General features: G+C 58.3%; 1 protein-coding gene across 7 annotated transcripts in view; it reads right to left on the reverse strand.

The window, feature by feature from the left end:
- Positions 1 to 352: 352 nt before the first annotated feature.
- Kcnj12 (potassium inwardly rectifying channel subfamily J member 12) overlaps positions 353 to 25,482 on the reverse strand; it is a 40,653-nt gene continuing 15,523 nt past the window's right edge. For 2 of the 7 annotated variants that reach the window (XM_026408659.2, XM_026408661.2), the window contains exons 2-3: positions 11,189 to 11,310; positions 353 to 5,226 (exon numbers count right to left, since the gene is read on the reverse strand). In XM_026408659.2, coding sequence (XP_026264444.1) covers positions 3,866 to 5,170 — 1,305 coding nt within the window. In that variant the 5' untranslated portion in view covers positions 5,171 to 5,226; positions 11,189 to 11,310 and the 3' untranslated portion in view covers positions 353 to 3,865. Of the gene's footprint in view, positions 5,227 to 7,171; positions 7,457 to 7,616; positions 7,668 to 8,407; positions 8,577 to 11,188; positions 11,311 to 15,480; positions 15,992 to 16,645; positions 16,866 to 25,482 lie in introns of those variants that run through there. The other 5 variants (XM_026408657.2, XM_026408660.2, XM_026408656.2 and 2 more) reach the window with 5 other exon arrangements.

Genomic DNA, 25,482 nt, shown 5'->3' on the forward strand with positions numbered 1-25,482 from the left:
CTCCTCTCCTTTCTTTCAGTGGGAACAGTGTTGCCCATATCAGGGGCAGCTGCCCCCTTCTGAGGGAGCTCTGGGAGGGTCTGCAGGGTAGAGCGCAACTCTGCAGAAGGAAGGAAGATGGACAGGGAGAATGAGCAGCTGGCCAGGAGGTGTGATGTCCGTGGGAGACAGTTCAGGGAGGCCGCGTTCTGTCCCTTCACCCTAGGGCTGCTATGTCCCAAATCCAGCCCTGAAAATAGGCTCTGGGAGCCCCGTGGCCCCTCCTCAGGCATTGAGGAGGCAGCGAATGCCCGGCACTCAGCGCAGCCAGGCAGGGGACAGTCAGACACACATCTCGACACAGTGGCACTCAAAGAGATCAAAATGCATTTAATGTGATCTAGTCTCGTGGCCTACATCTTTAGATACCGCTATGTATTGAAAATAACATGAAAATTCTCCGGTTTCACCATTTAAAATAGATTTGACATTCTGTTGACCTCACGCAGGGCAGACACCCCGTACAGGGGCCTCCTGACGGCGGCTCCTTCCCGCCCGACGCCCCAGAACCCTTGGTTGGGCGGGGACCGGGCGGCACAGCACCAGCAGGGTTTGGGGGGGGTGGCTGCCTGTGTTCTGAGCAGCAATCACACAGGCTGCACAAGGATTCACCACCCCACTGACACAAACACACACCTCCAGGACCCGCACACACACGCCTCCAGGACCCACACACTCACACACACACACACACACACACACGCATGGACATGTGTTCGCATGGACACACACCCACGGCCTCCAACACATAATCCAGACACAGATGCTCTCCTGCAATGCCCCACGGTGGCACACACACCCGTCCGTCCACAGACTGTATCAGAGAGTCGGGAACCATCAGGTTGGATTGTACCGACGATCTGAGGTCAGGGTCCAACCTGACCAGTGGGCGCCCAGCCTCAGCATGATACCAGCCCTGCACAGAAAGCACGCACACCAACCGGTGGGTAGACACACACACACACACTAACAGATCCATGTTGTCACTCCAGAGACACATGTGGAGACAGTCGTGCACACACACACACACACACACACACACACACCTCCTTTCACCACACACTCCCCGGGAGGCCAGTCTCCCGGACCCCACACACGTACAAGGCTCCCCACATCCTGCCTCCCGCATCCAGGGCACTAAAAAGGGGACTATTTTGGTCTTTAGCACAAGCAATAAATAAATAAATAAATAAATAAATGCAGGGACGGGGAAGAGGGCAGAAGCATTTGAAAACGCAGATCTGCCTGCCTTGCCTTTGGTGAGAGATGAAAGACAGCACTGAGCTGCTCTCCCGCCAGGGCTGGAGGCTGACCATTCAGGCCCAGTGTGGTGGACCTGGGAGGACGGGCCTAAGAGGCAGATGACCACGCCTCAGGGAGGGCTGGAGAGCAGACCCTGGGGGGACGCAGAGACCTTGGGTTCCAGTCTGGAGGCAGGGAGTAGGGGCCCACCCCCCCACCCCACCTCCGTTCCTGGCCGGGAAGGACAAAGCAGGGCACAGACTCTAGGCAGGCACCCAGTGCCCAGGGGCCACCCTTGTCCCTCTCGTCTCTCAGCCTGGCCATCTGAGCAGGAGTGGTGAGAACCAAGCACTCTCATGCCAACTCCACCCTCAAAACCCCCCCCCAAAGCCAAGGCTTAGAAAAGCCAGGCATTGGAGACAGGGGCCAAGCCCAAGTCCAGAAGGAGCTGAGGTGGCTCCAGCAAATCCTGAGAGAAAAAAAAAAAACAGTCTGGGGCTGAAGCTTCCAGGCCAGAAGTTAGGGTGAGGTCAGAGGCTAGGGTGGAGAGCCTGGAGTCAGGCTTACCTCCGGGTGGTGGATGGGGGGGCACTGGGTGTCTCTGCCTCCTGCCCCAGGCACCATGCAGAGAAGTGGTAGCCAGTCTTCCAACCCTCGGTGGCCCGAAAGTGGAGAGAAGAGGCAGGAGCCTCCTACACCCCACCCACTGCACGCCACCCTTGCCACTCTCTGCCTCAGTTTCCCCACTTGGGCCAGAGCGTCCCAGTGCTTTCCGGCTCCCAGCTGGTCTCATGGGGCACAGGGGGTTGGAGCAATCTGGGCAGTCAGGGCAGGGGACACACCCGCTTCCTAATGATCGCCTCCCTGAGGGGCGAGGCCCGGGGAGGACGGCCTCCCTCCGCCGTCCTGGGGAAGCTCAAGAAGGAGGGCGCTTCTTCCTGCCAGCGGTAGGCACCAGACAGGGCTGGCAGCACCAATGCCAGTGACCACGGGCCTCCAGCCTCTTCCCGATGAAGGATAAGGACGCATGGTGGCAGGCCGACGTCAGGGCACGGGAGCTGGGGTGTCCCTGAGCACCCCCCTGCCCCAGGCACCAAGCCAGTTAGACCCCCTTCCTGGCTCTGTCCTTAGGGAGGATGAAGAAGGTGGAGGCTCTGAAGCCAGAGAAGGATTTCTTTGTTTCACGGCCCACGTCTCAACTTGGCTTTGGCCATCTCAGCGGGTCGGAGGAGGATGACCATTCCTATCCTATCCTAAACTCGCAGGGAGCCGCCTACCACAGCCTGGTGGGGTGGGGGACCTTCCTGGGTTCACCTGTCCAGCCCCAGGTCGGGGGGAGGAAGGGGCAGGCAGGATTGTCGCCCGGGGCCTGGTGGGCACGGCCTCTGCCACCACCTTCCCAGGGCAGACAAGAGGGGCTGGCGGGGGACTGCAGAAGGGGAGAGAGACGGGGACCGCAGAGGAGGACCGGCAAGTCCAATAAAAACAGAAACAACTCGAGTGGGACAACCCGAAGTCTCTAAGGCACGACTCCCACTGTGGGCCCAGGGCGGGGGCATGGAGACAGGTCTGCTTCCTTCTCGGGGTGGAGAATCTGGCTTCCCAACAAGAAGCCCGTCCTCTGTGGCCTTTCCCAATCGCCCCTCCCCTGTGCCAGGGGTGGATGCTCTCCGCCCCCCCAGCAGAAATGAGTAGGTGGGGGGCTGTGAACCCTCCAGGGCCCGTCCTGTACCCAGCCCTGAAACGCACCTCTGAGGTACAAAGTCAAGCTCGGAAAGATCAGACCGGCTTCCTGCCAGCCTCCCCCCCACCCCACACCAGTGACATTTGAAAGCTTTTATTGTGATGATTAACATGGTTCTTCTATCACAGACACGACCTGAATTCACCCCTAAGCACTATAGACCGGGCCTGGAGGACTGTGCTTGCTCGGGCCTCCCCCACCACCACCACCACCAAACACAGGGAGAGGCCAGTCCGACCTTGGGGAACCTTCTAGAGCTTCCATCCAACCGCCTGCAGCCTGGCAGGCCAATGGGATTCCAATTGTCCTCTTTCCCTCCCCACAAATTTAAAAAAAAAAAAATTGTTTCAATTGCATGTTGATGGTTTTTGTTTTTGTTTGTTTTGTTTTGTAAACAGTCTTACTCAAGCTAAGATCGAGAAAGCCCAAATCTGGTGTTTCTCCCCAAGTTAAAAACCAGCAAGGTGCACTGCAGCCTGCAGGCCTTTGACCACAGACGCGGGGCCCACTGCTGAGCCACTTCCAGGCAGGCTACCCAGCTCCATCTTCAGGCAGAGGACCTGGCTCTTAAGGCCAGGCACCCCCAGCTACTCCCCGTAGGAGACCACCTCCCTGCCCTGTCTGTGCCTGGTCAGCCTCTGAGGCTGGGGGCTGCCCAATCTGGCCGCCCACTCTCCCGCCAACCTTCCAAGACTATGGCGAAGAAACATAAAAACGACTAAAACACTACTGAGTCTGCCACCCGGGGCGCCTGGCCCATTCCGATCAAAACCCAGAGCCCTCCCAGGACGCCAGGCCTCTCCCTGGCAGGATGGGTGCTGCACCTAGGCCCAAAGTGGCTCAGATCTCTGACTCCCTCCTGTAGGGCCGCTGTTCAAGGGCACCACCGCCGCCAGGCTGCAGCCTGTCAAAGTCATGCCGGGGCTGGGGGCTCAGGCCATCTCGACTGCGGCCGTCCTGGTCTCCGTCCGCCTCGTCCTCCTCGTCCCGGCTCAGGAAGGCCAGCTCATTCTCATAGCAGAAGGAGTTGGCGCTGGGCAGGAGGAACTTGTTCTCCACCAGTTCCTTGGCACTACAGCGGGGCGTGGAGGGCACCTCGTAGGTCTTATGGAAGTGGGAGTAGTCAATCTTATACTGATTCTTCTCCTCAAAGAGCACCGGCTCAAAGCGGTGGCCCCACAGGATCTCGTTGGCCAGGTAGGAGCTGCGGGCCTGCGTGGTCATGGCGGTGGCCTCCACCATGCCCTCCAGAATGACCACGATCTCAAAGTCGTCCGTCTCCAGGTCCTGCCTGCTGATGCCGAACAGCGGGCTGGCCTCGTCGATCTCGTGCAGGATGGTGATGGGCGACACCAGGAAGATGCGGTCCAGGCCCTTGTCAAAGCCCACATCGATGTCGATCTGATCCAGCGGGATGTACTCACCCTCCTCCGTGACCCTGGGCTTAATGAGCTGCGCCCGCACATGGGCCTCCACGATATGACTCTTGCGGAGGTTGCCCACCCGCCACATGAGGCAGAGCTTGCCGTCGCGCAGGGCCACCACAGCATTGTGGCTGAACAGCAGCGTCTGCGCCCGCTTCTTGGGACGCGCCATCTTGGCCATGATGGCACCGATCATGAAGGAGTCGATGATGCAGCCCACGATGGACTGGGCCACCACCATGAAGACGGCCACGGGGCACTCCTCGGTCACACAGCGCAGCCCGTAGCCGATGGTGGTCTGCGTCTCGATGGAGAAGAGGAAGGCGGCCATGAAGCCGTGCACCTGCAGCACGCACGGGGTGCGGCCCCGGCCCTCGGCCGGCTCCAGGTCGCCGTGGGCCACGGCGATGACCCAGAAGATGACGCCAAAGAGCAGCCAGGAGGCCAGGAAGGCCAGCGAGAAGATGAGCAGCATGTAGCGCCAGCGGATGTCCACGCAGGTGGTGAACATGTCCGCCAGGTAGCGCTGCGACTTCTCGTCCATGTTGGCGAACTCGATGTTGCACTGGCCGTTCTTCTTGACAAAGCGGTTGCGGCACCGGCGCCGCGTGTGGACCTTGCCATTGCCGAAGCCGTTGGCGCCCGACATGGTGACCAGGTGCAGACCGTCCTCCTCCGACGACACGATGCTGTAGGGGTTGGCCCTGCTGGCCGCGGTCATCCCGGGGTGGGGGGGGCCCTGACCCGCCCCCCGGCTGCCTCCAGGTGGGAGGGCTCCTGCAACGAAAAGGACAGTGGGTGTGTGGCTGGCCCTGTCCCCTCCACTGTCCCCACCAGGGCTTCCCCACTTCCCCTCCAACTGAGCCCCCTCTGCCCTCTGATCCTAAGCCCATTCCCTTGGCCTCCCTTGGCCTCCCCCAAACTCTTGGACTCATCTTAACTCCTCTGACCCCGACACTGAGAGACCTGCTTTCAAAATATGTTTAGGATCCAACGCTTCCTCCCACCTTCGCGCCTCAGTCCCCATCATCGCCCTCCTGGACGGTGCAGGGGCTGCCTCCTGGTCGCTGCCCAAATCCCTCAACCCCTGTGGTGTCCGTGGGGAGTCTGAGGATGCTGTTGAATGCTCTGCATCCCTTGACCCCGCCGACCTCACTTGGAACCCCCCCTTCACCTGCCTGGCTGGGTGCCCCCCACCAGAACGTCCCCCTGCTGCTCGCCCCCCTCATCTCCGGAGGCCGCCGCACACCCCGGGAAGACTGGATGCCCCGTCCCAGCTGTCACCCCACAGAATGGACCCTCTGATGGGACCACAAAGGCAATAATAGCAAAATGTCGCCGACGGGTTGTGCTGACCAGTGTGCCCACCAAAGACCGCCTGCTCCCTGACAGCAAGGCCCCTTTCTACCTTGTTTATTGCTCTCCCGCCCACCTCGGGGCCTAGCACAGCGCCTGCCAGTCCCACTCTCTGCACCCCTCACTTCAGACGCCTTAAGCACTCCTCTGACGCCTGTGTACCTTGCCTACGGCGCTCACTCAGGCCCCCACAGGCCACACCTGGGATCTCCTCATGGGCAGCACTGAGGGGTAGCCATCCAGACAGGGATAACTTAACAGCTACCCAGAACCTCAGCCCAGGAGCCTCTCCATGCCCTGCTTTCCTAAAATGAGGACCACGGGGCCCTTACCCTGCCCTGTGGGAGTGCTTACAAGTGTCACCTGCTCCCTTCACCACCCTGGGCCCACTCGGAAGGGGCCCCTAGCTCTGAGCCACCTGCCACACGCCATCATGCATACAATATAGGCCCTCCCAGAGCAGGCCCTGCGGCACCTCATGGTACCTGGACAGCAGAATGACCTGCTCTCAGGCCCAGGATGCACAGGCTGAGCCACCCTGCCCCTCTCCCCACAGTGCTACACAGGCCAATTGGTGTCATCCTAGGAGTCACAGCATTGCCTGGTCCTATGGCCGTGGATGCCATCTGGAGTACAGTAGTCTGTCTTGCTGGGCTGAGCTGGAAGGAGGAGAGAGCTGGGACCTGCTGCTGTCTGCAGGATGCTGAGGAGCTGGGCCGACCATGGAGGCCCCGTGGACCCCCCATCCCCACCTGGTCATGCCACAGGTCAGAGCCAGACAGAGCCTCTAATACCTGCCTCCACAGAATCAGAAAGGCACTGAGGTGTCCAGAAAGTCCCAGATGGCTGAGCACCCACTATGGACACCAGGCCCAAGGTGGTAATGCCAGGATTCAGCCCATCTGTGCCACGCAGCTCCCGACCAAGTCCACAGGAGCCAGGCACAGCCTCCAACCTCAGGTAAGGAGGAAGGCCACACTGCGAGCTACATCAGCCCAGGGTCTGTGCCGGACCAGTGCTGCTGAGCCCTGTGGCCTGTTGAGTATAAGATGCTCAGAGCTATAGAGGCTTGAAAAACCTCAGCAAGAGCTGAACAGCTTGGTACCTTGAGACCAGACACAGCTAACGCCCTCAGATCATCTTCTGACAACCTACGGAGGTAACGACCATTGTCGCATCTACTCCCTGAATGGAGGTTCAGAGAGGTTAAGTGATTGCCCTCAAGCCACCAAGCCATCAAGCAGCAGAGCTGAGATTCAAACCCCTCGGGTCTAATGCAAAGTGCTCCACCACGGAACAAGGCTCTGCGGGAGAACACTGTCCTCCTCTGTCCCTCCCCCACAGCTGCTCCAGCTGACCACCTCACCCTGGGTCTGAGGAGCTGAGGCCTGAGGCCATACTGGTAGCCGCTCCTTCTGCCTGGGCCAGGAGGAGGGGACTCGGCAGGGGTGGGGAGCCTGGGGGCTGTTCTGGAGAGATGATTCAGCCCCAGATTCCGGGACCCTCCAGGGGGAGGCGGCCAGGGTTGGGGCACTCAGTCGCCGGCGGGAGGCCGCCAGATCACAGGGGGCAGGTTTGTGTGGCCTGGAGGCCTGGAGGGAGGTCCATCGAGTCATGGCTGCTCCAGCTAGTGCTCTGAGCAGATGGAGGCCTGCAGGAAACAGAATCGCAGAGAATCAAAGTCCAGGCACACCCAGCCTGGCCCCTGCTCCCAGTGGCCAGCGGCTTTGCCTCTGGCCAGCTACCAGGCAGGCAAGGGTGCTACAAATGGCTCCTGGCATTTCTGCCAGGGCTAGGCACCTGAGACCCACCTAGACAGTGTCATACAGGCCTGGGAACTCCCACTTAAGTTGATGTTCCTCCTAAAAAAACCACACAGAGAAAAATCCGCAAGGTCAAGTTCACAACGGCTTCCCCATTTCTCGGAGCCAGAAACTGACTTGGAACAAAGTCTCTTGTCCAAAACAAAACAAAAAAACACCCCAAAACCAAGTAGAGAAAGAGTTGGAACCCCCAGAGTGTCAGCCCTTAGCTTCTTGGGATCTTGTTTAGTGTGTGTGTGTGTGTGTGTGTGCGTGCACACTTGCACACACCTGTGTATCAGAGACAGACTCCTAGAGATGTGGAGAGTCCCCTGGCTGAGTATTTAGTGAACGCAGAACCACAAGAAAGACCCAGAAGAGGCCCGGGAGTAGGAACCCGGCACCACACACTTGCCAAATGCCCAATGGAACGCTCCCCACACAAACACAGGCGTGGCGGCAAAGTTACAAAACCCTGCAGCCTTTAAGGACTCAATTTAAGAAATGTAGGACAGAACCCTCAGCCCGAGGTAGGCAGGCCTGTCTGACTCTCGTTGAGTGGGGTGCATATGGTAAAAACAAATAAGCAAAGAAAGCCAGAGAACTTTTTTTTTTTTTTTTTTCTGGAAGAGACCTCAGCAAGCAAGGAGGCTCGCTCCGTATTTCATAGGTAGGAAAACAAAGGCCAAAGGAGGAAAAAGAGGTTACAGAGGGATGCATGAGCCAGGAGGAGGTCTCCAGACACAGCAGTCCCAGGCCTCTCTGACGGGGGCCTCGGGGAGAGGTGCTGGGGTCGCTACCTGAGCCAGACAAGGCAGTTCCAACCAGACAGGCGGCGTTCGAAGCCAATTCAGCAGGCAGAGGACAGGGGGCACCGACCATGCGAGAGGTGGTGAAGCTGTCCCAGGACCGGCAGCCATGCAACCTGCTTCCTGAGAGCCAGGCTCCCGTAGATGCAGCCTCTCAGGACCCAGGCTGGAGCTTTTAGAGAGGACACTAGACAGCAGCTGCTACCCGACCCAAGGGTGGGGCCTCGGAGTCACGGGGAGGTGTCTCCGGATGGAGTAGGACACCCCATGCCCAGTCCCTGAGGCTCTGGGCACCTCAGGTTTCGGTCACATCCGGGAGGAGCCAGGACAAGGCCCGGGCCCACATTCCCAGGTGACAGAGAAGCACAGACTGGAGGGGGATGGTAGAAGGACCCACATGGCCCATGCAAAACCTCTCCTTTAGGGAACACTAGTTGCGGGGGGACCCCTCCAGAGTTGGGAGTAAATGGTCAAAATCTATCAAATATTCACCATTCATCTGCTCGACAGTCTTCCAAAAGTTAAGATTGATTCAATTATGTCATGTGCATGTATGACTACGTCACAATGACTCCCACTATTCTGTATAATTATAATTATATTAAATAAATTATATTAAAAAATAAAAGTTCTAATAACCTCACTCATTTCATCCCTCTAATAACACTATGGCTGTTAGCCCCCAATTTCCAGGGATGAAACTAAAGTTCCGAGAGGTCAAGTCACTCATTGAGGGTCACACAGCCTTTAAGGAGTGGTACTTCCAATCTGGGGAGCAGAGGTGAGACCAACACCCAAGGCTGTAAGTCCTGATGGTGGCAATGCTGCAGTCCGGTCTCAAGTCATCCAGACCCCTGCAAATCTGTTTGACAAGACAAACTGCCCGAATCTACTCTGTAAAGTGGAGATTTTTACACATCCTCACTCGCACGGACCCGTGGCCATTTGCCCTCTCTTTGAAAGTCCAGGGACAAAGTACTCACTACCTCAAGGGGAAGCCCCCACGTCAGAAGACCCTTCCATGCAGGGAAGGCCAGTGGTGGCTTGCGTACCCCTCTCCCCATAGCTAGCACCCACGGTCACCACCAATCAATCACAGAACTTTGGTCCACCAGGTGCTGGGCTGCCGCAAAATCTTCCTCATCCAGTCACACTGTCCATCAGGCTTAGCATGAGAGGCTCTGAGAGGACCTCCTTGGTCAGTTCCACAGGACTGAGAGGCCGGGGGCGGCAGAGTTCTCTCCTGTGCCAGAGTCTTGGTCAAAGAATGGAACAGCAAGGATCCCTGGGGGCATGGCCAGAGCTAGGAGCCAGGGGCCAGAGAAGAGGCTGGGGGCTGGCTGGTAGGAGCTGTGCATGGGTGTGGAGGGGGATGGAGAATTGGGAGGGACTTGCCATTTTTTTTTTCTCCCAATCTAAAGGAAGGGACCTCTCTCATGCCCAATCGCCTTTCCAGACGGACTCCTCTGCAGGTACTCCAGCAGCCTCTGCCCTGGGTGCCAGCCCGTGGCCTGCAGACATCTGGGATCTATGCAGTGCAGGCTCTCTGCACAAGCCCACGCAGGGCCTGAGGAGAGAATCAGCCATGACGGCACAGTGTGTGCCAGGGCTGCGGACCGGGGGTCAGTACCCGAGTCACCACTTCAAGGTCGACCCACCCATTCCAGCAGCCAACACTGGTGTCTTTTTGCCCAAAAGCTTTCTCCGGCCACCACTTCCTCCGGCCTGTGCACAGCCAGTGGGGGTCAGGAGCAGATGGCGCAAGGCCCCCTGCTTCCTGCCCCTTGGATGGATCACTCTGAGGGTGTGTTCCAGGGTGCCTCCCCTGGAGTCCCCAGCTGGACTGAATCCCAACTTCCCAAGCGGTAACCATGACAACAACACACCCTTCCGTGGTCCCTTCTCTTCCTGAATTCACCTCCCCATTACTCATACTGGAACTTCCCTCCCCTGGGTTCCTGCTCACGGGGCCTCAGGTGGCAAAGACTCTTCCCCTCTTGGCTGTCCATACCGGGGCCAGTCTGCTTCTCCAAGACTTGCTCTTGCCCCGCCTCTTCCTCTCCCCTCCTCTATTAAGTCTTTTTTGGGGTTCTCTAGCCCTGGGGCTTTCCTGTTAGGGCCCAAAGCTACTTCCTACTTTGTGTGAGAGTTCATCTTGCCCAGACCCCATCTCTGACACCACTGCAGAGGCCCAGAGAGGCTGGCGCCAGGACCTGCCCCGGCACAGAGGAGGCACCCAAGAAATGGTCCCTGCCCAGAGGGAAGACTGAAGGTAGAAAGCAGGGAATAGAGGGAGGGATGAGGAGGTGACAGAGCCATGAATGAGAGACAGACATATGCACAGGTGGGTGGTCCAGCAGATGGACGGATAAATCGGGCTGACAGATGGGTAGGTGGACGGATAGGGTGACCAGATACACGTATGGGTGAGGTGGGTGGAGAAGTGGGTGGACGGATCGTCGAGCAGAGGAATGGGTGGGGGGGAAATGAGTAAGAAAATGATAGGATGGGCGGGTGTATGGATGGATTAGTGAGTGGACGGATAAATGGGCAGGTCAGTGAATGGGTGAATAGATGATGGACGGATGTGTGGACGCACAGCGAGGTGGGTGCATCAGTCGAACTACTGGATGGATAAAGGGTGAATGAGAGGCCAGAGAGGTGGGTGGACGGGCAGAGGAAGAGACAGAGAAGTGGGTGAGGGGACCACCCACAGCCTTTGGTGGACAGATGATGGGCCGGACGGGTTTGCCTCAGTAACCCTCATCTTACCTCTCGAACTCTATCTTCTAAGTAATGGTGCTAAGGGGACAAGTGACACTCTTCAGGGCCGGATGAGCAGCAGCTGCCATTTCCCAGGCACCAGCTGGGGAGGATCCGGTCACCAGAAGACCCTAAAGTGAACGAGGAAAACCCACGTTACTGCACGGGCCAATGCTCTCCCCAAAGGGAAAATCAGAACTTTTCACACAAACCCACATTTCTCTTCACTTCCCTCAAGACCCCCAGGAGAGATGGAGGAGCCCCCCACCCCAGCCTGGGCCTCTGATGCCCCCACACTTTCACAGCCTTCAGGCACTGTCCACAACCCCCGCACGAAGAGCCAGACAAGTGCAGAAGGAGATGGGTCTTCAGAGAAAAGTCACAGCTGACAATATCAGCGCCCCCTGCAGGCGAGACATGGGCATTTTACACACGGAATCCTCACCACCCCACAAGGTTGGCGCTATCTCTGTTCCCATTCTAGAGAGGCAGGTAATGGGGCAATTCCCCTAGTACTCCAAAGGTCCCCAGCCTGTGCTCCTGGCCATCACCTGCTGAGCCTTCCCCATGCCACCCTGGGGCCAGCTGTGGACAGCTGGAAGGGTGGGCATGTGGATGGATGAATTAACGGGGGTGGGGGTGGGGAGGGGGGCGGGATTGACAGAGGAATGGATGGATGAGGTGGTGCTCAGGTGAGAGGCCTCAGAGCATGAACAGCTATACCAATGGACGGACACTTTCCAGGGTAGATGGTGGGAAGGGACCCTGTGACTTTGCAGAGGTCAGCTTCCTTGAGCTACTCCCAATCTTGCCCTCCTCCCAGGCACTGGGTCCAGATGCCCTGCCCTATCCAAGGGTACAGTCATGTCTTGTTTGTCACACTGTCCCACACTGGCTTTTCTGGCTAGGGATTAAGGGAACGGTGGGTGAGTCACCTCCACCTCATACAAGCCTCTAGGCAGGTGTGACGGTGGTAGGTCTTAGAGGTGCACGGGCATGCGTTCAAATCCCCGTTCTGCCCCAAGTGAGTCACTTCACCCCCCTGAAGCCTCCACAGCCCTCGGCTCCCGATTCCCCACCCCCCCACCCCCCATGACTCCCTCAGCAGCTGCAATGGACCAGGGTTGGCTGCTCGGCCCTTTCACCCTCGAAACTGATGAGGCTCATGGAGGCTGTGTCACAGACCAACGTCACACAGCTGGGAACCCATGGTGGGGACTTGGGCCAGGGCTGAGAGCTCACGCCCTTCCAGGGAGTCAGCCCACATTGTACCCGGCCTGGGCCGTGTGCTCGGCCACTGACACCAGTTATTCAAACCCTCACGGGAGGATCCTTCTGCCCACTGAATACATGAGGGAAAAAAGGCCCAGAGAGGCAAGTCACTTGCCCCTGGTCACTGAGAGCCTAGGACAGGCCAAATAACGAACAGGAAATGAAGAGGACCTACCTCTCACCCCTGCCCTTCCTCCCGAACCTTCTTTGGCTCCCTATTGCCCTGTGGCAACAGCCCACCTCCACAGAGTTCCAGCTCTCAAGACCTCACTCCTGACTCCCTCTGTGTCCTGGAAGGGGCTTCCTCCAGAATTAAAACTCCAGCCCTAACCTCTTCCTCTTGTGAGTCCCACAGAGGGGCCCTGAGGCTCAGAGCAGAGCCAGCAAAGTAGTGTCCTAAAAACCCCGGTGTCTAGACACCTTGTCCTGGACTCCTTGTCCACCCTGCAGTGGCCACACAACCCACCCAGTGAGCGAGCCCTCCCAAGTCCACCAGATTCTTTCCTGGGTCATGCTCACCACCCCGGATGAGGGAGGCTAGACCTGGGGGGGGGGGGGTGCGGGCAGTGCTTCCACTGGACAGAGGGCCAGACAGGCTGGCCTGGCCTGCGGTTTCCAGCAAGCGAGGAGGGCAGGGCAGGACGGATCCCGAACCTCCCTCTGTGCCAAACCTGGCAGCAGAGACCAAAGCTGAAACCACCCAGGGGACAGGGCAAGGCACTTCCCCTTCCTGAGGCTCAGCTTCCTCCTCCCAAAATGGGGAGGAGGCCGCCGCCTGCCTGGTTTCCCAGAGGATGTGCCCACGAAATTGAACGTGGTGTCGGGAGGCCCAAGGCCGGGGACAGGACCTGACATCAGCAGGGCTCGGGAGGCAGCCACCATCCTCATCAACAAGTCACCCCGGAGAGGCATGGCACCCCCAGATTACCGGGGCACCTCCCTGAGCCTCTCTGGCTCACCAGCCAAAAAAAAAAATGGGAAGACCCCATCCCCTCAGGAGGCTCTCGTCAGGGAACCACCAAGACACGTCCCTGGTGTCGGGCACACAGCAAGCACACAATAAGTGCAGGTTCCTAAGAAGTGGGGAGTGCCGGGATGTGTCAGCTGAGAGAAGAAACAGAGGGCCCAACCTGACAGACAGCTGACATGTCCTCCCCCGGAGGACCCCGCCCCAGGTTTCAGGGGGGCAGGAACCAGGCTGCCAACCCCCTCAGTGCCCAGAACACACCCAGCTCACAGACGGGGCTCAGTGAGTGCTGGTTGCAGAAAATGCAAGGGATCTTTGCAATCTATAGTCCAGAGACAGGGGCTGGACCCGCTGACCTCACGGACAGCCTTGCACCAAGGGGCCAGGAGAGACGGACACCCACCCCATGAGCCCTGAGGTGAGGCCAGGGCGAGAGGTTCTGGCCCCACCAAAGTGGATGGCAGTCACAGCACCAGACACCAGAGAATGTTCCTGCTTGTATTTTTATCTTGACAACATCCTTTGCAGAGGGTGGGGGCAGGGGAGATAGGGTGTCCCTGGCCCCAGGCCCCTGGGAGCAACAGAGGACAGAGGCCCCTCTGTGCCCTCTCTGGGTTCATGATTGCGGTCATCTTCCTCGGGCTCTTGTTGAATCCTAGGAGTGGGGGGCACCTAAAGGGTTTTGGGGGGCTTCGTGGGGCTCCATCTTGTTGGGTGACCTGGGACGTGTCTCTGTCCCTCTCTGGCCTCTCTCTGACCGTCTCACCCTTCCCGAAGGCCTGCTCCATGCCAAGTTCAGCTCTAGGCACTGGGGACGTGAAGAGGAACCAGCAGGCACCCGCCCTCGCGGGACTCCCTGCCTAGCAGGGCAGACAGCAAGGAAATCAGCGGTCACGGCGCAGCCGGTCAGAGCCGCGTCAGAGCCCTTGGGAGCCCGGGGGACGTGTCTGGCCCAGTGGGGAGACATCAGGAAGGCTTCCTGGCGGACGGTCGGTGACCCCAGGAGCCGTGAGCAGGAACAGAGAGAGCCCAGACTCAGCCCCACCGCAGTCCAGGGGAGCAGCCAAGAGCCACTCGGGTCACCCTGGGCCTCGGAAGGGCCCTCAGAGTCCTTCCGATCCGGGAGCAGATCCTGGCTCAGCTCCTCACATGCTGCGTCTGGGGAAGGCTCTCTCCATCTCTGAGCTTCCCGGCTCTCGTCTGCAAATCGGGGGGCCAACGCAACACCCCAGCACCCTCAGGGATTTGGGCCTGGAGTGAGGGTGCACAGAAACAGGCAGAGGTACATTACTGTCATCCTAACAGGGAAGGAGAACACTCCTGAATGCCTACTGTGTGCAGGCACGGGGGCCAAGGTGTCACGCTGACAGCAGAAAGAAACCAAGGCCCCCAGAAGCACTGGGTATCCTATTAGCAAGCTTGAACTTGATCCCAAGGGGCTCGAGAGCCATAAGAGAGGTCTGCAGCAGCAGGTCCTGGATCCAAGTCCTATCTCTGCTCCTTTCTGTGTGGCCTTGGGTAAATCCCATTACCTCTCTGGACCCCGATTTTCTAGCCCATAAAATCAGACTAAATCAAGTTAACACCATCTCACGAGGCTGCAATGAGTTAGTATATTGTGATTCCCCTGCGGAGACTTCCCATCTCCCAGCCTATCCCTGTAGTCATCCGAGACCCTGCCCCACTCCAGAGATCGGGGCCTCACTTCCGGCAGGAAGGAGTGAGCAGATAGTCATGATGGGAAGGAACCCCAGAGGGATCTGTGACCCAGGTGGGCAAAGATCTCAGAGCTTCTGTTTTTCACACAGCTGTCATCTTTCCAATGTCCACTTAATTCAAGTTCTCAGATATTTTCTGCAAGTGCACCGAAGAGCAGGGGACTCGAGATCAAAGAGACAAGTGGCAACCTGGATCCAGAAAGACTGCTGAAGAAAAGACTGGAAGTTTTGCCAAAATAAAAATGTTTATGGTGTGGCTTACCAAAAACCCATCATAAATAAAATAAAAGGCAAATGATAAATCTTTCATGATTAAAAAAAAAAAGGATTCATGTACCCATATGCAAAGAGTTCTTATGAATCAACAAGAAAAGGACAGTGAGGATGAGCAGAGAGCTAGAGAAGGACTCTTCCTTGACGTGACACCCAACATCTCAGGAACATCCACACCTCAGGGCCTCAGGACAAGCCAGCCCCCTCACCCTGAAATGCGTTTCTCTGCCTTTCAGAACTCAAGGTATGCTTTAGAAACCTCAAAGGATGCTCCTCCCATCAAGGTTTCTCTGTTGTTCCTCCTTTAGTACCTTCCTGGGCCCCTGGAACTGAACCCCCGGGGAACTGAGAGTACAGCCCAGGCCTGGGCCCAGGCACGCCCCACCTCTCCACCTGCTGCAGCGGGACCCACTCGGCCTTCACATGGGGGAGTCCCTGCTCTGTGCAGATTCTAATGCTGGGGCCAACACCTGCGGTGGAGCAAGACCGGCAAAATGTACTGAGAAGACAGAACCAGGGTGACTTCAGGGACCGGTGGGACCACTCCAGAGGCTTCTGAGGAGGACGTGTTGGACTGGACACCTTAATGAGGGGAAAAAAATGTGGGAACCGAGTATTAGTGGAAACGGGAACAGCAGATAAAGGCCCTGAGGCCGGGCTGGGACTCCAGGTGCCAGACGGGGGTGAGCGGGGACTGGAGCTGAGCATACCAGGGAGAGGGGAGGGCGGACAGAGAAGGCTCCCCAGAGGACACACAGACGAGTTGGGCAGATCTGGCCTGTGCACCCTCCCCTTGCACAGGACAGATCCCCTACGGGAAGATCTTTCTTCTCCATTTGCCCTCAAACTCCTACACATCCTTCAACGCCCACTTTCAATTCCCCATTACCTGTCCCTCTGAGTCTCCCCGCCCCCACACATGGGTCTGGAGTTCCCAGAGGGACCCCCCCAGCACAGGGTCAAGTTCCTGGAAGAGGCAGAGAAGGGAATGAGGACCCAGAAGTCTGCTTCTGAGCCCCTCAAAAATGCCCTGAGGCCTACATAGATAGACAGCAGGTAGAGCTGCAGCCAGTCCCAAGACACCTCCCCCTCCTGGGACCCTCTCTGTCACTGCCACCCTCTGGTCTCAGTTTTCCCATTGGCCAAATGAGATACCCCTCACCATGCTGTTGACCTTGTCACAGAGAGAAGCCTGAGACCTGGCGGGTGGTCACACACACACACACACACACACACCTTATTAATGGCTCCCAGCAGGGCCACCCCAGCAGGAGGGCACAGAGCTGTCATCCTCAGGGCACCAGCTGAGCTTGTCCCTCAGGACAGGAAATGTCAGCTTTCCGCCAGGCCAGCCAAGGGGGGCTCCGAGCCAAGCCCAGAAGTGAGGCGAAGGGGGGTTCCTCCTGTCCCTGTGACCCTGCCACATGAATAGGTCTGGTGATGCAGCTGATCCCTGGCCCCTGTCCTCCCACCATGGCCAGGAAACTAAAGCCCAGGTCACAGGATACTCTCTTGCTCCCCAGACCCACAGGAGGCCTGCCCAAGGAGACAAGGACCCAGTGAAGGGCAAGGGCAGGCTCTGCCGTCCTGGCCACAACCCAGCATGGCCCAGAAGGGCTGTGGATGGAACCCAGGTGTTGGGTAAACGTCACAGGAGGCCATCGTGTTGAGACTCAGCTCCTGCACGGACCCTCCGAGGCCAGGCTAAAAACCAAAACGGAGTCACTCCTGCCGGAGCTCAATGTCCGCCATCTGAAACCAAGCTTTTTAATCTGACCTCCCAAGAAACCAGGAATATGAGAGATTCTTCCCACTTTTTTTTTCCCCAGACAGCCCAGTTTTAATCTGCATGACGATGAAGTTCTCTCGGCCTTAATCCTTTCACACACAAAAAAATATAAATATAAGTGATGTTAACTAATCAGTTATTGTTTCATTGTCCGTCTCCTCTGCCCACCCCGCCTTCCCTCTACAAGGCAAGTCGCTTCCCAATCTGTTTTTGTTTGGGCTCTGCCTTTTGCAGCCTTTCTCTGCCTGTAAAATCAACCTCCTCTGCTGGGTTCCATTGGAACACTTTTATTCTATTTTACGGAATAAAGGGTTGCCCGGTTCTAGAATCGAAAAATAAAGCCATCAAAGATGTTTAAACTAAATTTTGTCATTTTGACCCTCTGACGGGATCTGGCGTCTAACCAAGGGACTCCAATGACATCGCTGATGATGACTGAGACCCCCCCCTCCTTGAGGCGCACAGGAAAGGTGCTACTGGCACCTTACAAGGTCCCCTGTCTTCCTCATGGAGCTCCAAAGGTTCCAAGTCAGGTCTGGGAACTCGATGAGGAACCAACGGCCATTTTGGCAATTTCGTCTCCCCCAGCCTCTCTGCAGACTGCAGGCTGTATGGTTCCCTGCGGCGCCTGGCCTCCGCCTAGGCACGGCCATGACACAGACCGCGCTGCAGACGCTGTGGCTGCACCTGCTCCCCCCCTCCCTGCCTCCAGTGCAGCTGCTCCTAGAGCCTCAGCCAGGTCTGGATGGTTGTAGGCGCTCATCAGGCGGCTGCATGCTAATTACTACATGGCACATTTAGAGACACTGTCTTGATAAGCAGCACAACATTTCTGGTTTCCTTTGTAGTCTTAGGTGGGTTCTCTCATGCGTGCAGAAAGTGTCATCCGGAAGCCAGGCATGGTGGTACACGCCTGTTAATCCCCGCAACTCCGAAAGCTAAGACAGGAGGATCCCAAGTCTGATCTAGGTAATTTAGTGAGACCCTGTCTCAAAATAAAATGAGAGGGCCAGGTATCGTTGCGTACGCCCTGCCCCTCAATGCTCCTAACAGAGAGACAGACAGACATGCCAGAAGAAAATAAATGATCATGTAGAAGGTGGCAGGAAGTGCAGTTTGGCCACCCAGGAAGGTGAGATTTGAGGCTGACTGCGAGACAGTCAGGTCTTAAAACAGAAAGCAGGGCTTCAAGGAGAGGTACAGCAAGTGCAAAGGCCCTGAGGCCAGAATAAGGAGCCAAGTCAGGGAAGGGAAGTGAGATAGGAGAGGGTTTGGGGGTGAGAAGGGCAGCTCAGAGGTTTGGGCAGGGTCAACCCAGAACTTGACCCTCCCACCCTCAAGTTTCCTCTTGTTGTCCCACCCCCCATTTCCCAGGTCAAACCCACAGTCACGGGGGCTGGAGGCCCAAGCCAGGAGCATGAAACTGAGGAAGTTTCCAGAAGGCAGGACAGGGGTGTCCACAGCATTGGCCTCCCACGTACCACCTCATCTTGGTCCTGGGTGAGGTACAGCTCTCAACCTCACAATGAGGAGACTGAGGCACCCCAGAGCCAGAGTGCAGCAAGCAGGTTCCTTGAGGCCATTCTGACCCCAGTGCCGCCTGGCACCAACCTCTTAATGCCACTCATGCTCTTCCAACCCCAACAAACTGGTTCTGCATGCCTTCTGTGTGTGAGGAACGCCCCACACCATGACACACACCATTTCCTTCACGCTACTGTTTCTTCTTACAGTGGAATAAAACTGGGGCTCAGAGAGGTCACGTTTCCTGCCTAAAGCCACAAAGCCCCAGCACAAAGTTCATGGCAGGTAGAAGTGAGAATTCAGGACTTGGCAGAGAGCCACGATGTTGGCTCTAGTGTCTCCAATAGAACTCACAGCCACACACCTGGGTGAGAACCACCTTCCTGCCAGGAAGCTTTCTCGGATTATGTGGCCCCCAGTTCTTGGGTGGCAGCAAACTGGTGCCTGAGAAGGTCGGTGATAGCAGAGCCTAGAGCTAGCGGAGCAGAGACCTAACATCTACCTCCCGTTGGGCCCTGCTGCTCTGCGACCTTGAGCTGGTGCCTCTCACCAAAGCTGGCCCTAGGAGGACGAGGTCAGTTTGGGGGAGCAAGGGCACCACCAGCAGGTCTCTGCTCCAAGAGCAGCAGAGCAGACAAGGAGGGTCCCAGGGAAAGCTTTCCCTGCCCCACTCAGGAAGAAAGGAGTTTTTATTTTGTACCTGCTGTATGCACCTCTCAACGACTCGGGGACCACCCTCCTCCTTCAAAAGAAAGAGATTCAGAGAGAGACCCCAACAACCCAGGACCGAATGACCAGCCAGTGCCTGGGAGCTGGGTATCCTGGGGAGGTCACTGAGGTCTGTGACTGGGACGCTGCCAGCTGGGCTCTTCAGGGCGTAAAGACGAATATGGAGGCCCCCGGACCCCCATGCTGGCTCCACCCCCTCTGGCTCCACCCCTCTGGCTCCACCCCTCTGGCTCCACCCCCTCTGGCTCCACCCCCTCTGGCTCCACCCCTCTAGCTCCACCCCTCTGGCTCCACCCCTCTAGCTCCACCCCTCTGGCTCCACCCCTCTGGCTCCACCCCCTCTGGCTCCACCCCTCTGGCTCCACCCCCACGCGGCTCCACCCCGCGCGGCTCCACCCCCCATGCGGCTCCACCCCATCCACTGGCTCCACCCCCCGCTCTGGCTCCACCCACCTCAGCAGGGCAGGTGCGGAGCTGGGGGCGAGTTCTGTCTACAGCTGGAGGCAGCCTTGGCCCGCTCTATCTTGTCCTCCTTTTCTTTCTTCCCCCTATGGTGGGACTGGGAGCTGAGCCCAGGGGTGCTGTACCACAGAGCTCCATCTCCAGCCCTTTTTACTTTTTGAGACAGTCTCGCGAAGCTGCCCAGGCTGGTCTCCCATGGACCAACCTCTTGCCTAGCCTCCCAGGTCTCTGCAGGCTCCCACCACCACACCCAGCCTCCGCCTCCGCCCTCCAGGCCCGGGCTGCCATCGTTGATCCTTGCCTCAGTTTCCACATCTATAAAGTGGCCCTCAGCTGTGCCCCTCCCTGGGGCAGCTGTGAAGCTGCATGGCATCAATCTCTGCTCAGCGCCCAGAACAGGGCCCAGCACACGGCAGGAGGCCTGCAGGTGATGAGAGCACTGCACGGAACCCTTGCTAGTAGCATGTCCCTGAGTGTGCCCAGCACGCAGCCTGGGGAGGGAGGGGCCCAAGCTTTCCTAGGCCTTTCCCCAGAGACAGACCTTGAGTCAAGGATTTGGGAACAAGATGTCTATTTTGGGAGGTGACCCCAGAAAGCACCCTGAGGGAATATGAGACAGGAAAGAAGGGCAGCCAGCACTGGCGAGTGATGACCACTTGGACAGCCAGACATCAGTGCCCTGGGCACTCCTAGGTTATCCCCCTGGTGGGAAAGGAAGCCCCCTGGAGGTCACCCCAGGGTGCTGTGAGTGGCAGGGCTGTGAGTGGCAGGGCACCCTAGCTGCCAAGGGCTGAGAGCAGCACATTCACTCCTATGGCCACTCGTGCAGGCTACTGGGTCGGCCAGAGAAGGCGCTGGGCAGAGCCCGGTGCTGAAGGAAGCCCCTGGTCTGAGAAGGGAGCAGTCAGCCAGCAGCTCCCGCCTCACACTCAGGTACCGTGTTGAGTGTGCAACCCACCTACGTGTGCACTCCTGTGTATGCACAGGGGCCTGCGTCCTTCCCCGGACCCTGGATCTGTGCATGTCCACATGCAGCTGCCCACCTGGAGGCGTCCCCCTGAATCTCCTCGCACACACGTGTACACACAGGCAAGCACACACACGCATCCATGTCCATGGCTATGCACATGTGCACACCCCATGGTCCCTCACCCAACCCTGGCAATGGCCACAGGGCGGCAGAGCCACTTTGGTCACCTTGGCAACAGGGCAGGAAGAGGCTAGTCTGGGACAGCCTTGGTTCAAAAGCAGGGAAGAAAAAAAAACCCAAACACTGAACACAAAGAGACTAGGTGACATAAAGGAGCTGGGAGTGGGCACGGCTAAGCCCCCTGCTTTGCCCGCAGCTCCTGATTCCCCCCCCCCCCCGGCCTGTTTGTCCTTGCCCCAGCGGAGGGCTGCCAGAGCAGGGGTTGGTCCAAGGCTTCACATCAAGCTGGCTTGGCTGAACTCCAGGAATGGGTCCCTTCAGAGTCCTGGGGAGCCTACTCAAGGCACAGTCAGCAGGAGAGAAATACCCTGGAGGTGCCCACTCCCCAAAACACAGAGCCCCAGAAACAGGCACACCCCAAACACCAGGCACTCTGCAAACCTGAGGATGCTGGGCCGCACCCATACAAAAGTTGCCCTCTCTGGACAATGAATGCACTCATTGCACACCCTGCCCGTGGCCAGTGCATTAGCCCAGATCATGTGATGATTAATTCACGAGCTCCCTTCTCTTGCTCATCGCCACGGCCAGCTCATCGGCCTCAGGTACCTTTGCTGGGCAGGGAGGGGAGGGAGGGAGGGAGGGAGGGCAGGGAGGAAGGGCCCGACCCACAGACGTTTTCCTATCCATGCTCGAAAACATTGCATGCTATTTATATTTCATCAGACAAGAGTGCTCGGGGATGAAACTGCCGGTGATCCGCTCCCTGCAGGCAGCGGGAGCCACAACCCCCACTCGGGCGGTGGCGAGGATGTGGACTCTTGCTCTCGAGCCTGAAGAGCTAAGGTTTCCTGTATTCTCTGAGATGGCCCTGACTCCAGAGCCCATGGCAGGAACTTTGGTCCCAGCTACCTGGACTGCCCTGCAGTGCCCCGAGAAAGCCCTACAGGGCAGATGCAGCTGTTATCCTATCTGACACATGAGGGAACTGACATTCAGAGAGGTCAAGTGATTCACCCAAGGCCACACAGCCTGGGAGAGGCAGAGCCGGGCAGGCAGACGCTGACAGGTACATCCAGAGCCTGTGCCTTTAATGCCACAGCATTGGGCGTCCCCGATTGAGTCTCAAGAGTAGCCTCACGGGTTAGGCACATTCTGATGCCTGTTTCACGCTGACGAGGAAACTGAGGCCCAGAGAGCTGGAGACTTGCCTGGGGTCACACAGCCCAGAGTGGAAATCAGACATGGCCCTGACGGACAATGTGCTCCTGTCCAGGTTCTGGGTGAGACCCCTGGACGGAACCCCAGGCCAGAGCCTCCCAAACAATTGGGTCCAGGGAGCAGCTCCGGAGGAAGTGAGAATGGTCCTGGGCGGAAGATGCAGCCAAAACAGGGTCCCCTCACCTGCTGGGGACACCTGCCTCAATGCCCGTTCCACCTCCAGACACCACCCCATGGAGGCCCAGCCTGGCCAGCTCTGTGGCTGCAGGACGTGACACGGGGAATGGGCCCTTGAATCGGCCCTTGAGTCCCAGCACCACCTCTCCCTGTCACCCTCAAAGAAGGAGCCCCGCACCCCGGCCAGGACAGGCCTGTCCTGTCAACACTGGCCAGGGACCCCTGTCTACCCCCCAGGGTACCCCACAACCACTGGCTTCCTCTGAGCTATAAGAAGGCCAGCCCCTGCCCAGCAAGGCTCTGCCTGGGCCTCAGTGTCCCCTTCAGTGGGCACCAATAGCCCCTCCAAGGGCTGAGGTGGGCATTGAGGACCAGGTCGCAGCACGAGGCCATCACCAAGTCACACCCAGCAGATGTAGCTACGGCCATCGCACATGCTGTCTGCAGACTGGGCACCTGGCAGGGCACATGGCAAGCTCAGCAACACGATGGCCCCCTGACTCCCTGCCTGTGGACCAGCAGGTACCCTGCCACCCCCTCCGGGCCTCAGTTTCCCCGCCTGTCACCTGGGGACTTCTCACAGGACTCCAGGAGGACAACAGTCCCGATGTGTACAGCCCTCAGCTCCAGCCTCCTCGGGGCCTTCACCCCCACATTCTGACTCCAGGCCAGGACAGCTGGCACTTCTGAGTGTCCCCCGGCCCCTGCCCACGCTCTGAGGGCCCAGTGTGGCCACGGTGCCAGACCTCACGGGGACCCAGGTACAGCAGGACTGTGGCCCCGCTGAGAAATCAGGGGACAGCCCAGGCTGGCCACAGAGGCCCCAGGGCCCAGAGACGGCCTGGATCACACAGCAAGCCAGGCCCAACCACACTCTGGAAATGGCCCTGCCCACCAAGCACAGAGGCTCCTCCCTGGCCTCACCTAAACCCCAAACACACCCTCCCCCTCGCCCCAGGCCAGTGCACAACCTTCCCCGGAGATCAGCAGCAGCTCAGCCACTGAAGGCCCTTGGGCAGGCAGCTTCCCCCCTCCGACCTCCGTCTTCCCACCTGTAACATGGGTCAACACAACGTGATTCTCATGTGGATCACCGAGCTCACGAAGAGCGTAGGGTCAGGACTAGCATCAAGAAGTATTCCAGTCTTTAACTCTGCGGTCATCATTTCTGTGCCAGAAACCAGGGGTGGACAGGAAGTCGCCCCTCCACCCCCGTATGGACCACACCAGGTAGTTACGGCTGTGTCCACGCTTGGTAGAGCCTCGGGGGGGTCCTTCAATGCTGAATTCCCAGGAGTTCCCACCTCGGGGTCTTTCCCCAGCTGTTCTCCTCCCCAGGATGCGCAGCACCAGGGTGGCTCTGTGACAGCTGACCACATAACAGTCACTGTCCTCCCTCTCCCCACCCCCTAGCCTCAGTCTGAGCCTCCGGTCCTCTCTGAAATCACTGCGTCCCCCCAGGGCAGGGTGGGCACAGAGCAAGGGGCTCCATGTGCGTTTGCACAAGAAAAATCTATTGTGGGAGCTTACGCTTAGGGAGCATCTGCCGGGCGTCAGCGCCGACCCCCAGGTACTATGGTTGGATTCTCGTTGAAACCTCGTCAGAGCCCTGGGAGTCAGATGGTCTAACTCTACAGGTGAGGCTCAGGGAGGGGACCTGCAAACACTGGACCACTACTCAGACCCCAGCACCCCGGCTGTTCCAGCACATCCTCTGTGGCCTCACCCAGCTCAGTGGGTGGGAAAGGAAAAACCTAGCACTGGTGACCAGGAGTGCCCTACAGAGGGACGGTGCCCACCGTCCCACCCTCATAAATCTGAGCTTGGAGAAGCCACATTCTGAGGAGCACAGGCACAGCGGAGTGGCCCGGGGAGGATGTTCCCAGCCTCAGACCATGGGCCAGGCGTACGCCTCCTTGCTCAGGTGGGGGCTAGGTGGCAGGGGATCACGGGTATGACGGCTGACCTACGAGATCCAGTTGTGCACTCTGGGTCCCGGTGCCCTCCTCTCTAATACGGGCCTTCGGAGCCAGGTATGGGAGGCACACGCCTGTAATCCCAGCTACTGAGAGGCTGAGGCAGGAGGATCGCAAGCTCGAGGTCAGCCTGAGAAACTTATCAAGACGCGTCTCAAAATAAAATAAAAAGGGCTGGGAGGCAGCTTGGAGATTGAGCATCTGCCTAGCATGTGGGAGCCCCTGGGTCCAATCCCTAATACTAGAACAGAAAGGGGAGAGATGGACTTAGGGAGACTTCGTACATGCAACAAGACCACCTGCTGGAGAGAGTGGGTGCTCAGGACACGGTGGAGGGGCCCTCAAGGGGCTGCAGAAGCCAAAGAAGGGGGGGCGGGGCCAGCAGGGGCGGGGGGGGGCACATCCAGCCACGGTACAGATCATCTGGGAGGGTCCCGAAGCTGGGCTTCTGAGGGCTGGATCCTTTGATTATAGCTCCAGGAAGCATCAGGAGCCCCCCCCTCCCCAAAATCCCTCAGGGTCCTCATCCACACAGTGGAGAACAAGAACCCTGACTCTTTCCAAGGCTGCTACGTGACAGCGAGTCCCAACACCACTTAAACTTTCAGGCCACGTGAGCCTCTGACCCGGGTGCTTCCACAAGCCCCAGCAGCCAAGGTGGGCGGGCAGGGGGTACAGCCGAGGCAGCCTCGCCAGGGACGAGGGTGGGTCTGAGATTTCAACTCCGCAGCGGGAGGAGTGACCCCTCCCAGGGCAGCGGGCTGCACAGGAGGGGACAGAAGTTCCTAAGGTTCAGAACACAGAGTGCAAGGGAGCGATGGGTCCGTGGGACCTCGAGCCCCAGGTTGTCCACAAATACCCTCCCTACCTGGGACTGTCCACACACAGGTGTCTATGCAGCACGCCACTCGCTCTGCCTGCAGAGTTCAGACAGGTGGACGCTGCCCAGGTCCCCCCCATGGTCCCAGAGCCCACACAACTAAGGCCGCACTTCAGCGCTGCTCACACGGTCAGCCTTTCCAGCTATCTTCACAACCCACATCTG

Source organism: Urocitellus parryii, chromosome 7, assembly GCF_045843805.1.
Source record: "Urocitellus parryii isolate mUroPar1 chromosome 7, mUroPar1.hap1, whole genome shotgun sequence".
NCBI lineage: Eukaryota > Metazoa > Chordata > Mammalia > Rodentia > Sciuridae > Urocitellus > Urocitellus parryii.